General features: G+C 51.8%; 1 protein-coding gene across 3 annotated transcripts in view; it reads right to left on the bottom strand.

Annotated features, from left to right (window-relative positions):
- The window catches only part of FAM107A (family with sequence similarity 107 member A), a 28,387-nt gene extending 13,790 nt beyond the window's left edge, over nt 1-14,597 (bottom strand). The window contains exons 1-2 of one of the 3 annotated variants that reach the window (XM_051788732.1): nt 14,372-14,597; nt 3,385-3,448 (exon numbers count right to left, since the gene is read on the bottom strand). In XM_051788732.1, the coding sequence (XP_051644692.1) occupies nt 3,385-3,448; nt 14,372-14,395 (88 nt within the window). In that variant the 5' untranslated portion in view covers nt 14,396-14,597. Of the gene's footprint in view, nt 1-1,016; nt 1,913-1,961; nt 2,506-3,384; nt 3,449-14,371 lie in introns of those variants that run through there. The other 2 variants (XM_051788733.1, XM_051788734.1) reach the window with 2 other exon arrangements.
- Nucleotides 14,598-14,737: the final 140 nt, after the last annotated feature.

The following is a 14,737-nucleotide window of genomic DNA, read 5'->3' as shown; positions in this document are numbered from 1 at the left end:
GGTGGGTTCAGGGCATAGTGAGGCACCCAGGTGCCAGCTTGGGTGAGTCAGATGTGGGTGCTGCACAATGGGGAGGCTCACAATGCCTGGACACCCTTTGGTGGGTGAGTCACTGCAGCTGAGCCCACAAAATATGCCCTATCACCCCAGCTAGTCCATGTGCTGCTGTTACACAGCTGATCCCAGAACAAAATACCTGTAATTCACATTATCTTAATGACTGCTGTGGCTTACTGCTCTGGTGATGGATGATGAGGAGGAGGTTAATAGTGGTTATGATGATGATAATAATAATAATAATAATGATAATAATAATAATAATAATGTGAGCCTAAAGATTGACAGATGCTAACCACTACCTTCCCTGGGTGAGATGGCACCAGCTCCCATCCTCACCGTGATTTTCCTCTGCTCCTGCCGTGTCGGCAGCTCAGGAGCACCTCATACCGATGGACCTGGCACACTCCCCCCTGCTTGTCACCAGGCGACCGCATCACCGATAAATGATACGTGTGCTCTGGGAAGGAGGCAAAGAGCCTTTGTCTGCTTTTAATCTATAGTTTTAAATAATTAAGCAAGGCTAATTCTGGTATTTATAATGCAACAGGGTGAGTGTAACTCGATGTGGCCGCCGTGGGAAGCAGTTCCCAGCTATCGGGTGGCTGCCTCGGGGCAGCAGGCGCGCACAGCCCGGGTCCCCTCGCCTTCACTCAGCCCTGACGGTCAGGAATAAACCCCATGAGGTCACGGGGTCAGAAAGGGAGAGAAAACCCTAATGGAAATGTAAAACAGGGCTGGGGGAACACATCCCTGCAGCTCCCAGCACCGCTGCCACATGTCAACACTGTTCCTACCTCTGCCTCTCTTCTGAGTGCATGCTGGGGATGAGGCCCCTCACCAGTATAGCCCATGTTGTTCACCAGTACAGTCTGAGCTTCCCACCAGTACAGCCAGTGTTCTCCCACTATTTTAGCCGCTCTCCCCAGTTCAACCCCAGTTCCCTGAGTCCTGCTTACCCTTGCAGAGTCTCGTGCCAGCACCGCAGACCCCAGGGCCGAGGCCCCCCAGTTACACCAGCACCAGAGGGCACAGAGTGGGCACTGGGCTCAGCCCGGGCTGCCCATGTGTCACCACCTGCAGTCACCCCAAAGGTAAAGAACTCTGAATGTCATGGTTACTGAGCTTTGCACTCATGCACGTGTATTTGGAAGAGAGAAATCTCATCACGTTTGAGGCTTGCTGGGCTCTCTGGGGTGTGGAAGTTACTGACTGGAAATGCTTGTGCTGTCAGGCAGCAGCAAGTGCCCCTTTGCTGTCAGGTTGGTTAATCATTTCATTTAATTACCTTGGACTGTGATAAGCAAAGATAGAAAGGCTCAGATCTCACTCTGTTAGCAATCACCAAGACATCGCATGCCTTTTACAAGCGGCATGTGAAGCACTTGTTCAGTTTTGTTGGGCAGTGGCAGATGCTCAGCAGTCCTTCTTGACAATCATAAACTTACTTTCAATCTCTCATCAAATATTTGCTCTGTGCATTTGCCTGCCTATGTCAGATATGCACACCAATCAGTAATGAATACTTCAAGGTAGTTCAAAGGTATTTCGTTAAATACAGAGAAAATCCTCCCACGATGATTTGCAGGCATTGTAGTAGCCCCCTGTCCAGCCCAATGCCTCTCCAAGAAGAGGGTTTGAATTGCAGCATGGGTTTACAAAGGGAATTTCTTGCAGGATATGTTTGGAAAGGCAGAAGCAAAAGGTGCAGCTTCTCAAACAGCTACTGAAGTATTAAAGTAACATGATATCTCAAATAAAATTAAAACAGAGTCCCAAGTCACCTGTGCATAAACATGTATGCAGTGCAGAGCAATCCCATAGGGCTCAGCAGCCCATCCCACAGGAGGGAGCAGCAGAGAAGTGGGGATCCCCCGGGGCAGTTCGGGGGGCCCTGAGCTTACCTGATTTCCGCAGCGTGGCCCTGGGAAGCCCAGGGGGCAGGTGCTGCCCCGCGCCCCACGACATGGGGCTGTGGGGGCTGAGGCTGCCGCTGCTGCCTGGCTGCACTCGTGCCTACGTGACTTTTGGCTGGGTCCGACGAAGCTGCCTGGCTACTGCCAGGTGTCTGCAGTGGGAGCCTGGACGGGAGGTCACGTGGAGGTGGCTGCTGCACCGGCGCTCCCTCCTTGCTGCTCTTGCCACCTCACAAGGACCCCACTGAGGGCTGGAGCTCAGCTGGCAGCAGCCGGTGGCCTTGCTCACTCCTCAGTGCTGGTCCCAGAGGTCCCTCTGCAAACTTGTTCCCTTTGCTCTTTGTTGCCAGATGATGTTTTCCCAGGATGGATGAACAAGCGAATCACTCCTTCTCCCCAAAGCAAACAGCTCTGTGTGTGCCCAGGCACCCAAGCTGCCCGCTCGGCACAGCCGCTGCTGCTGGTGGAGAGGTCGTGTCCCTGCTCCACGGAGGATGATTTCTCCTCAACGTGCCTTAACCACTCTCCTGGAGAAATCAGATCGCCCCAGAGGAAGCCGCACGCCCACTCTCTTTAGCAACCACTGCAACAGCCAAGCCGGCACCAGGGCAACCGCTCGAGTTATCGTGATTATTCCCTGGCTTGTTGCAACACCCTGTCATCAACCAACTGCTGCACGGCCCAGGGGAGCAGCTGCTGCACCCCAGGGGTAGGGGCTGCAAGAGGGAGAAGCAGCCCCTACACGGGGTCATGGGTATCCTGGTGGCATCAGAGCTGTGTGATGCCACATCATCGCTGCCCCAGGTCTCTTCCAGCTGAGATGCAGCCCTTGCTTGAATTGGGCTTCTTGTTCCCATCCTTGCTGTGGCTGGAGGTACCATGTTGGCTGTGAATTGCCACAGCCTGGGAAACCAGAGACTGCAAAGCTGGAGGAGGAGAAGCAACCACCTCAGCAACTCCTTTTGGCTCTTAGGTGGATGCTGTGGTCCAGTTCTGCCCAGGTTGCCCAGTGCCAATCTGCAGATGCCCAATGTCCCAGTCCCAGGAGGGTCAGGGATGGAGCACAACCAGAGGAAGGCATAAGGATAGCTGGGGGGGCACTGCTGAGGTGCCCAGGCATCTTCACACACCATGGCACCCATGGTCTGTCTCAGCTGTGTCCTGACCTGACACTCCCGGCCCTATGAAAGACTGGAGAAAGAGGCCAGGCTGCCAATGGACCACAGGGGTGCTCTTTTACTCATTTTCACATCTCCACAATTTGCTCCTCTCCATGTCCCAGCATTTCTCCCCATTCCAACCATGTTTCTCAGCAAGGGTCTCAGCAGCACCAGGTGTGAGCAGAAGCCCCAGTCCCTCCCAGTTCACCTCCAAAGCTCTTTGTGGGGCAGCACAGGCTGCTGGCACTCACCTGAACCATCACTCCCTGGCTTCTTGCTCCCACTTGGACTCTTGGACTGAAGGGAATACTCTTTCTGGAAGAAAAGACAAGAGAGGAGTGGGAAAAGACTGTACAGATATTGCTGTATTACAGGAGATGAAACATAGGAGGCATTGCTGGTCCTTTGCTACTAAAGACTAAAAAAATTATTATTCTTTTTAACCTCCTGACCAGGAGCTGTTAAATTTAATTGACATGGGGCATTAGATGCAGGAGACAAGAGGCAGGCTGGTCCACATTCTACTGTGTGTGGTGTGTGTCCCTGTGCTTGTGTGAGCACAATCATCCAGACCCGTCCAGCCATGGGTTAAACAAGGGCAGGGTTTGGCAGACCCCATGCAGCTTTTGCCTCTAAACCAAACCTGTGGTGAAGGAGAGGCTTTTAAGTGGGAAGGTTGTGCAGTTTTTCTGCTCAAACTGCAGCCTACCTCACAGCCCATGTGTGCCTCAAAAGCTTTCTGTGGCCAAGCAGACTCCCGTCATGTCACCTATTGCCCTGTGACCTGGCTGCTCGTTGCACACTCCAACAATACCATTTGGTACTTTGAATGGAAAAAGAAATCTATGCACATCTGTACTACTCCCCTTGGATCATCTTTGAACAGGCTTTGGTTCTGTGAATTCGCTGGAGATGTGTCAAAGGGGGAAAAGAGCATCAATTTAAACCTGCTTTGAGCTCCGAGGTAAGGGTGGTTATTGCTGGTGGATGTGGGAATGGAAACCATCAACACCTGCTTTTGATTGAGTAAAACAAATCAGAAAAAGCCAGCTAAATTTTCTGGATATACTTCTGTCTGATCTGCCCTGGTGCCTGATGAGTTGCACATCTGGGCTCCTCTCTGCAGGAAAGTGAGTTTGTGGGATGTTTAGGACCTGCTGTCCTAAACCAAAGGACTTTCCATGGCAAAACTCTTTTTCTGGGAGCTCCTTGCTGAACAATTATCTTTACTATTTGAATTAGTTAGTAATCTCACCCTGTGCTCCTGTGTCTTTGGGATTAACAAAAAGCCTTTGTATTGCACCTGTAGCTCCCTGAAGGTTACTGTGTGAGGGCGGTTGATTGCTAGGTGATATTTATTTGGAGTGGCTCCTGCAGACAAGGAGTTGCGTCAGTCACCAACTGCCCCCATGTTTCTAATGAGTACTGGGAAGAGGAAAGACCACAGCAGGGCCCTTGTTACTGGGGCTGTACATTAGATTGACTTTTAGCTGCTGAGTTACTGTGCTAGTGATTTTGGCTGCTGGCTATTGTCTCTTTAGCCAGTTGCTGTGGCATCAGGAGCTTTATGGTGTGTCCCCTCTGTATTAAAACAGCCCAGACATGCCAAGTGAGTGCCCAACACCAATCTTCCAGGGATGTGTAATGCTGATGCAAATACAATGACAGTGAGATAATGCTGCCCCCGGGATGGGCTCGCTGTCTGCCTGACTGAGGGGCCTCTGTGCAACTGTGAGTGACAGAGCAGACAGCTCTGCCTGGTCCTTCCTGCCTGGATCTTTATTAAATCTCTGTGCTCAGCACAGGTTTGGGAGTGCAGCACTGCTACCAGTCAGGTTTCTGGTCTGTAGGCAAAATTTTGGCTCTGCTAAAGTAACCCAGGGCTGGACTTGAAGTAGACATTGTTTTACCTCCTGCTGCAGGGAGGTTCTAGAGGCTGGTTAAACATTTCCTCTGCTGGGTTAATGCTAGATGTTGGCTGAAGTGCTGCTTGTGGTGGTGGGGACTGGCTGGGCAGCCCAGCCTTACCTCCCACCCTGTATGCCCTGGCTCCCAGCACAAACTCTGTGCAATCCCATTACAACCTAAGAAGTCGTGCTGGTTGCACTGTGGTGGTGACCTTGGTGGTGGCCACGCCAAGGCAGGGGTTGTGTGGGCTGGTCAGAGCTATGCTGGGTCTCTCACTGTGTCACCTCTGTGGTGCAGTGTGTCTGGTGACAACTCCTGCTAATCTCCACTTGAGCCATTAGTGTGTTTGCAGAGCAGGACAGCTCCTTGCACCTCCCAGGCTCACAAGGGCAGTTAATGATTGCCCAGATGATGGAGACTTTTGCCTGCTCCCCATGCGACAAAGCAGGGTATGGAACTCTGTCCCCAGAGAGCTGGGCAGGGGAACAGGTACCACAGGAGTCAGAGGGCTAAATTTGTCACAGCACAGAGGGCTCAGATGGGGAGGGTGTTGCGGTAGATGGGCAGAAAATGCCTGCTATTTCTCCAAACCTCCTGTTTCCATGTGAAAATCACTTCTGTGTGCAGTGCAACTGCATCTTGCGAGGAGTAAGAAGTAATAATAAAATCTAGCATCAGATGGTAACACTGTGCCCCTCCGCAGGCGAGCAGGACAGTTCTGGAGTCATTGCTGATGGGAGCAGGTACCACTTCCAATCTGCAGCCAAGATCCTCCTGCGTGGGATCCCCATCCTGCTTTGACCCTGTCAGTGAGGACACCCACCACTTGAGCTGGAATTAGCCTGGTGATTAAATGGGTTAAATGCCACAAAGCAACACAAAGTATAAATAGTAAGTAGTCCCATGTTTTGCTTCTAAGGTAACATAGTAACACTGTTCTGTGTTACTCCCAAACATCCTGGACACCACTATATCCTAGCAGGACTCTTCCTGGCCCTGACTCTGATACACAGCAAAGAGCTCCTGCAGCAAATATCTGGAGGCAGTTTTACAGATGTAGGCTGCTTTTAACTACCAGTTCTAACCACCATCTTCATCCCTTGCTCCCTGCTCAGGGGGTGCAACTTAAAACCAACCACCCTGTGTAAACCATTCATCAGTGTTTGTTACTTGTCCCATGTGTGGGTGCTCTAATATTTACTTGCAGCACAATTGATAGTAATTTTGAACTATGTTTGTGTTCTGATGAAGGCAGGGAAATGAGCCATCAGTGTGGTCAGAGCATGAGCCATGGAAAGGGTGATGAAGATGGCTTCTGGCAGGTTCAGATCAATACAGGTGTCATTAAGGTGCAGCATCAGAGCATCTATATTGTATCTGTAGCCAAAGTCTGAAGAAATGAATTAGGCAAGAAATTTTGGCAATCAGATCATGGTGATAAAGAGGTTTTGAAGTGGGCAAAATGCCACCCAGGCTGAGAACTGATGTGACTCTCCCACAGACCTGGTTTTGGGAAGGAGATGCCATTAGCAGGGGTGGAAGTTGCTCTACCTATTTAGGAGTAGGTGGGCTCAAAGAGCTGCTTTGTCTTTAAGGTGCTGTAGCAGCTGCTGACATCAGTGAACATCAATGAACACATCCATTGATTAAAACAGTGTTTTTGCTTAACCCAGAGGCTTTGAAAGGAGTTGTCATGACCTGGAACAAGGCACTGATGGTTGGCAGATTGAAGCCAGCATTTCTGCGTGTGATGAAGCCACAAAACATGTGATTTAGAGGTTATCCCAATTGTACTCTACCTCTGTTTTCAATTAGCCCCAAAAACTCTCTTGCTACTCCTGGTGCTCTGTATAAAAACATCTCTTATATGCTCCTGGATTCTGAGATACCATCTAAGCTGTTGCTCAAATTTCCTGTGTTATTGCTGAATTCTGATCTATCTGTGCTCATTTGCAGCAGCTGGGACTGATCCAGAGACTTCAATGAAATCATCCACTGGAAGGAACTTTGGAGGATTAGTAAGACTTTTTCCCATCTGTGATGTCAGAGCACAAAAATCTGTCAGCTTGATTGTTTTGCTTCAAAATCCTGCCATGTGAGGTGTTGAGGTTTATTTGATTCAGCAAGCTGGTGCACGTGTTTGCCGGGATGACACCGTCTTTTTGTCAAGGAGAAACAGAGAAAATCACCAGCATGCCACAACGCCTCATACTGCTGCTGATTCCCTGATGGCCTTGGCCAATGAAGTGCTGCAGTTTGGATGAATTTCTGGAATTTCTTGAGGGCTAGGAGAGGCAGTATAACACCCTGCTCCCTCCAGAGCTGGCAGACTAGACCTTGTCTTCCTTGTGGAGGTCACGACATAGCTTCTGTCGGGGCTGTTGTGAGAAACTGCCTGTTCCTCTCTCTTGCAGAGGCAGAGCAATGCTGTTTGGGAGGGTTACTCCCTGATGGGGAGCTTGACTATGCACATTCCTCTCTCCCAGTTCATTATGGGACACTGTTATTTTGGCAAGTTTCACAATCAGGACTGGCAGGCACCCAGGAGTCAGTGTCCAGGCACATCCCAGCATTCCTGAGCCAGCAGCTATGAAATCTGCTGCCACAGTGCTGCCCTTGTCATGGGAAGGGTCTTGGCAGGGTTCTGAACCACCACAGCACCCAGTACTTGCCTCAGCCCAGCCCCACTGCTCCCTGTCCTGGTTTTCTGGATGCTCAGCCACCCGTGCCCAGCCCCCTGTGCACACCTGCCCTGGGGAGAGCTGGTTTTTCAAGAGAAGCTGTGAGCTTGTATTACTCCTGTTTCCTGGCCACAACCATAGCTGATTTCACTATTGTATTGCAAAGGACTCTAAGAAATATCAAGTTATTGGTGTAACATTTCATTACTGGTCTTTTGACCTCTACAAGTCTGCAGCCTTGTGGCCACTCTCACGAGAGCAATCAGCAGCTTCAAGGATTTTTTTGACTACATCAGTTTGTAAATTTAGGCTTACAGAAGGAGAGGGGCTCTCAGTCTGGCTATGGGGCCAGGCTGACATTCCTGCAGCTCCCACATTGCTCTCGGGGAGCACCAGCCAGGTGGCCACTTTGCTGCCTGGTCGAGTAGAAAATTGCAAATGCTTCAAATAGTGCTTAGTGTTATTTTATTCGTGAAGAAAACACAATTTGACACAGATGAGCGCCGTGCTGACCTCTGCCTGTCTTTGTCACCAATGCCACTCCCCTCCCAAATCCCTGTGGCCCCAGAAGGCAAGCACAGCCCTCCTGTGGCCATGAAAGCTGGCAAATCGAGTCCCATTTCACTGACTGTCCAGAAAAAAGGACAAAATAAACTAGAGCAGGGAGGCAGCAGCATGGGAATGGGGGCTTGCTGGAGCTGCCAGCCCCAGGGCAGGGAGCCCCACTGAACTCCCTGCTGCAGCTGAGCAAATGCTGCTCCCCTGCTGCTCCCCAGTGCACGCCCGGGGAGGTGCAATACGACACAGCAAAAAATTTCCTGCAGATTAATGAAAGCAATCAGTGACAGGGCTCAGCCCCATGGCAGCCATTGCACAAGGTTCATTTGTCAGCATTCAAGCTGACGGCAAAGCCAAACATCCCCCTGTAAAGGGCACGGGGAGGCTCTCGGCACAAACCGGAGCAGCACATCCGTCCATCGGTGTGGTGCCGATGGACCTGCTGTTCTCCTGTGGTGTGAAGGAAGTCCTAACTTGCAGTCCAGTGCATTTTAACCTGGTCCCCTCCACAAAGTATGGAGCCAACAACATCTCTGCATGCCAGGGCAAAGCCAAATTGCTGCCCTGCTCTCTATTGGCAATACCTATATCTCCCACCTCAGTGTTGTCAGCAGCAGGTAAGCTGTTGCTATGGATAAACCATTTTTACCTGTCTCAGGAGCTTATTCTTACCCTGTGCTGGAGGTGTGGTACCACTGATGAAAGTGAAAGACTGCTCCACTGTTTCTGGAGATGGAGGTGACTGCAGGGGAAGAGCATCAGTCACTGGCACAAAAGGGCTCCAGCAGCTTTGAAGTGAATTGTTGTCATGTTGCAGAGAGACCATTAAGACACCCTAAAGTGCCCTGAAGAATGTTGTTTTGCAAAAAGTGAGGCTTTTACCACATGATTAATAGGGACAATATTTATTTCTGGTACAGTGCCATGCTGTCCTAGAGCTACCAGGCTGCAGTAGCATCATCACTCCATTTCACAACTGGGGACCATATGTAAGTGGCCAAGGATAGAGCTGCCATCAGCAATGTGCTCTTCTGACAGCATCTTGCTGAGCTCTTTACCTGCCCAGGGTTACTAGAATAGCTCCTTAGCTTGTAAAAATGGGGTTTGTGAAAAGTAAGGGCAGAAATGCCCCATCAGCCCCAGGCACTTCTGGTAACAAGCTCTCAGGGCAGACTGGTGTGGTCTGTTCCCTGTGAGCAGCATGTGCCACCGGGGTCCTACGCAGAGGAGACCCCAGAGGGAAGAGGACAAAAGGGAGGAGGTTTGGAAGTTATCTGGGATAAGATGTCACCTTCCAGGCTGAAAATGCCACCATGGGCTGCAAATGGAGAAGGCAGCGAAGGAAGAGGTGAAGCATCCCTGTTATTGCAGGGTTCATGAGGAGGCAGCAGATGCCGCTTAAACAAGACCCCCAGGAGCAGAGTGAAGCAGTGAAGCCTTTAATTACTTTAATCCATTTTTATCTGTGGACTGCTGAGCCATCCCAGAACCAGCAGCTGCAGCATTTCCCATGCAATGATCTTGGTCTCCCCATGAGCACATTGTGCACCTCCCTTCAGTTTGAGCCCTCTTCATGGCTCCCTGCAAAAGGCAGCATTGGCCAGTGCCAGATAACCTCTACCCTTGCTCTGGAGGGGCTGGCATCACGCTCCTCTGCGTCCTGCCCTGCACCCTCACCCACAGATCAAACCCCTGTGCCCCAGCTTGTCATGCACAGACTGGTGAGATGTGCTTGGTCGCCTTACTGGCACAGAGGCTGCGTGTCCCTCTCTGAGTGTGCATCCCCACGCTGCTTCAGGGCAGAGTCAGCTGCTGGAGCTGGTGTGGGTACCATGGAGCTGACCTTGCACTGTGCTGAAGGGTGCAGCACATCAGCTGCTGACCCAGCGCAGCTGCAGAAGCAGCAGAGCAGGTTGGGGAAGGCTCACTGTGTCCAAATTAGTTCCCTGTCTGCACTGAGCCCATATGAGCTCTCTCAGGACTGAAATGTCAGCCTTTCTGGAGGTAGAGAGTGGGTTATGTTAGATGTTGGAGGTGGTTTACTAGGCTGTCTGGGTACTCGCGGTGGACGGGTAAGAAATAAAGCTGTGGTCTCATTCCAGGAGCTAGAGCAGCCCCAATATAAAGAATTTGAATTCTGAGGTCTGGGATGCCACAGCATTTTTTTCTACTTTGAAAGCTACAAAAGCCCAGATCAGTATCTCTGCTTAGAGTCCTCACGTCACCACCTGTGGGATTTTAAGGGGTTGAAGAAGAGGAAGGCAAGAGGCAGGTTAAAGTCACCTAAGAGAGCTTCTGTGGAGGTTTTGGGACTAGTCCTGACCCAGCTGTCCCACTCTGAGCTGTGTGCTATGTCAGACAGATGAGAGGACTTACAGGTGTTTGCTGTCTTATGATCTAGAGCTGTTATCTTCTGGGTGTATGTTATTTTTGCCCAGAAATTGGCTTTTTATCAATAATCTCCCCAGTCTTGAGGCACTTTGGGACTTTACTGCTGTGCTTTTGCAGCTCTCATTCCTGCCCCTCTAAGAAAGGCTTGTTACAGTCAGCAAACCCTTCTCCCTGAGCAGCACAATACCGCAGGACACTGAAATGTTGTGGTTCCTAGTTGCCATCTGGTTTCTGGATTTGCTCCCAAGGCCAGTGCCACCAAACAGCTGGTGGCATTCAGCTACTCAGGGGCCTTGGCACCTGCAGCCCCTCTTGCTGACATCAGAGCAGCAGCCCTGGGTGGTGAGGGGGGATGGCTGGGGCTGTAATGTCAGAGCAGGCAGGGTCCCTCAGAGGGCTCTCATGCTGCCCAGGCACTGGGATGCTTTGGAAGAGCTGGTAGGGGCACTGGCTACTGGCTTTCTGTAATACTTGTCTGGGAGAGCCAGTCACTTATTTACCTATTTGAGAGCCTCCTGCTAACGAGGGGCAGAGCAATTATTCTCCCTCCCACCACCCCCCATCTTTCTGCAAAGGAATTTTTTAGGACTTGCTTTTCATTCTGGATCTGAGGGGTTCATTTTTGTAGCCTTCATCTCCCTTATGGCATGTGGATAATATGTATGATCACTGGTGAGAAAAAGAAGTCCTGAAGTGTAATCAGGTGTGTTGGCCAGAAGCCAAAGTTGCTCTGAAAAGGGACTCTGCTCTGGACCAGCAGTGCTGGGGTGGCTGAGGGACATGGTGCATGTCCCTTGTGCCCTGAAAAGATGGGTGGATGAAAGGCCAGAGAGTATGTCCCATCTGAGCTGGGACATAGGCTAAAACAGGGGCCAGGCTGTGGGGGTACCCTCCCTAGTGGGGTAGGTTGTGTTTGTGTGGAAATCCCACCAGCAGCTCCCAGAAATGCTTGTCCAGTCCTGCAATGCTCAGATGGAGCAGTTTTTTTTTAAAGGACGTTCTCAAACCCCTGTTTTCAGCATGGGCAGCCAGGTACTGTGGTTGCCTGAACAAGCAGAGCCTCTCTCCCTGGCACTGGCGTGCCGCCTCTTGTTGTTCTAAACCAGCCACAGAGCAAAGCTCCCTGCTCAGCAGCAGGGCTAATCTGGGCTCATCTGACATTAGTGTAAACTGACACTCTTGGGAATTTGGGGACAGAAAACTTTCCCTGGGGAAACAGCCACTATGCAAACCCTGCCTTGAGAAACCGTGGAGAAAAGCAGCGGAGAGGTGCAGGTGCCTGGAAACCACCTCCTCCACTGCCGGGGGGGCTGGGAGCATCTGCCCTGGCACCCTGGGGAGCTGCTGCTGGGGAGGCTGCACTTGCAGGATTATTTGAAGGGGGTTTGCTGAGGTTAGAGGAATGTCAGCCACACTCCTGTCCCCAGTGGGGCTGATGCCCTGCGGAGCAGAGGAACTGGCAGGGAATCAGCACCAGCTCTGCAGCACCCTTGAACCAGCCCCCAGCAAAGTCCTTCCCTTCACTTCAAGCACAGGGTATCCCAGCAAGGGTCTGTGTCTTGCTGGAGTCCTGCTGTTGGCTTGGGCCCACAGGACACTGGTGATACCAGAACAGGTTTTCTGGGAGTAGATGCAGCCTTTGAAAGTAGAAATGTCCTTGGAGCCATGCTGGCAGCCTTTCCGGTGCCTTTTGTTGTGGAGCTGGGGATTGTGTTGCACTCCACAATCCACTACTGTAATCCCCTTGGAGTCCTGTTCTGTTTTAAGTTTAAACGGGGTGCAGCTGAGACTGCTAATGCAGGTGGTGCTGGCGAGGGGTGCAGAGCTTTCATTCTGCTTCATGCTCCCCTGCAGGTCCTCTATGGGCTGTAGCTGATGGATGGGGTCGTGCCTGCCAGGTCCCTGTGTCCTGAGCTCTGCTGGTTCTGCAAGGTCTGGGGGAAGGAGAGTTTTCCTGCCTATCACCCAGACCCAGGCTGGTCCTCAGGAGGGCTGGATCCTGCTTTCATGCCCACCCTAGAAAGGCAGCAGAAGGAGCTGTCTTGTTTTCATCCCCCATCAGCATCAGCCTAAGGGTAAAGCACTGACCCAGGAGCTCCCAGTCAGACATCCCTGCTTGGTGCCAGCTGGGCAGTGGCACAGGCTTTTGTCAACCCAGGCAACATTTAGGAGGCTGAAATGAGAGTGACATCTCTGACCTTTTGGTACCCATGAAAATAAAACTGTCTCAGAGCTTTTTGGAGCTTCCAGCAAGCTGGTGTGACGGGAGAGCCCGAGATCCCGGCAGTGTTTCAAAGCCAGGCCATTCAGTGCGGGGCTGCAGTGGGATCATGGTGTTTCAGAGAGAGGGAACAGTCAGGAAAGCTGTCCAAAAGCCGTCTGGTCTGGTGGTCAGGAGGCTGGCATGGACTGCTTTGTATGCAGCAGGGCTTAACCGGGTGGCGCTGAGCCAAACCTGACCTAACCAGCTTATTTCCCTGCTTCCAGTAATGCCTGTACAAATGCGCCGGGGCCTGAAGGTCACAGCCACGTGAGCAGGGGTCTAGGGATTAGCTGTGGGCAGAGCATGGCTCCTCCTGGGTGTGTTGTTGTAGCCCTGAGCCCCGGGAATGGCCATGGCTGGAGTCAGTGTGGCATTGGCACCTTGGATGGGTGTTGGAGAAGCAGGGGTCTGGCTGGGAGCGGTACCTCCTATACCTGGCACTTCTCGGAAGTCCAGAAAAATAGGTAAATGTTTACTAGTCCCATTTCACCTCTAATTTTCCTTCTGGATGTTGGTCACACTGGCCAGTGGGTTGCTTTTTTGCATGTTTTCCCTGCAAGAGTGTCGATCTCTAGTTTTGGAAGAAAGTCCAGCAAGTTTGCAAAATTCTGCAAGGCACCTGGTTTGGAGGTGCCCACACCTCTGAAGGCCACAGCCATGCTCAGCTGAGCATGAAAGGTCCCTCCTGCAGCAAAGGGCCAGTGCTGTCCCCATTCCAGTAGAAGTTACTGACCTAGTGTGGTGCACAAGTGCATTTCTCTTAGAGCTGGAAGATGAGCTATGGAAGTCTAATTCCAGATCAGGGCATCATGACTGAATGGTGATGATACATCTCTAGGCACTGATGTCATCAGCCATGAAAGCAAAATGACATCTAACAGCGTCTTCAGCACAACCATCTCTAGATGCCTCCACAGAGCTCTGACTTCATAAAACTCTGTTTCCATTTGGAGCTGTTTGACCGCTCTCCCCAGGGGACTGGGAGGAGAGGGAGATACGTGTGGGTGCTGTGGGACTTGACCGAGCTCCTCCCTGTCCTGGGAGGGAGCTGGCAGCAATTCCCAGGCCAAGAAACACTCAGGGCTTGTTCTGTAGTGCACCTGTGGGAGACAGCCTGCGAGGCTGCCTGACACATTCGGAACAAACCTGATGTTTCTCCCCAGAAAAGCCAAACTTTGTCTGTCCTATTGTAATGCTCTGATCCCCTCCTTGCTGTCCTGAAAAGCCCAGCAGGCCCCAGTGCTGAGCCCATTAGATGGAATTACTTAATCCGGCGCTGACGAGTGGCACCCACACCCAGGAGCGGGTCCCTTCCCCTCTAATCCCTCGCTGCCATCAGCGCCTTAGCACGCGCGGGGCAAAACAAGCACCACGTGAGCAGATGGTGCCTTCTCCATCCTCCCGCCACCACGGCCCTGCATAAAACTGCCCCGTTACCTTCTTCCCGTGAGACGCCCCCATGGTCGGATGTGTTGGCTGCGCTCCACTCTCCGGGGTGTGGGACCGGCCAGCTCTCTGTGGTCACGGCTCCGTTATTCCCGGGGGGATAGGCAGCCGTGCAGCTCCCGGCCCCTCGGCGGCTGCTCCGGGGAGACGTGGGTGAAATCCAGCCCGTCTGTGGTGGGGTCGGGCGGGAAAGCTTGCTTTTCCTCCCTTCTTCCAGCACGTGGAGAACTCATTTTCTTCATGCACCTAAAGGCTGGCTCGCACCCAGGCTCTGCCCGGGCACAAAGGCAGCTTTCATGCTGTGGATGCCCGGTTTCTAAGCCGGGATCCGTATTTTGAGAGGCTGTGGAAGATTAC

The sequence above is a fragment of the Manacus candei genome, unplaced genomic scaffold (assembly GCF_025592945.1).
Source record: "Manacus candei isolate 608988 ecotype Guabito, Panama unplaced genomic scaffold, ASM2559294v1 h1tg000025l, whole genome shotgun sequence".
Taxonomy (NCBI): Eukaryota; Metazoa; Chordata; class Aves; order Passeriformes; family Pipridae; genus Manacus; species Manacus candei.
The sequence above is the reverse complement of the archived record's forward strand: the minus strand, read 5'-3'. Positions and strand labels throughout refer to the sequence as shown.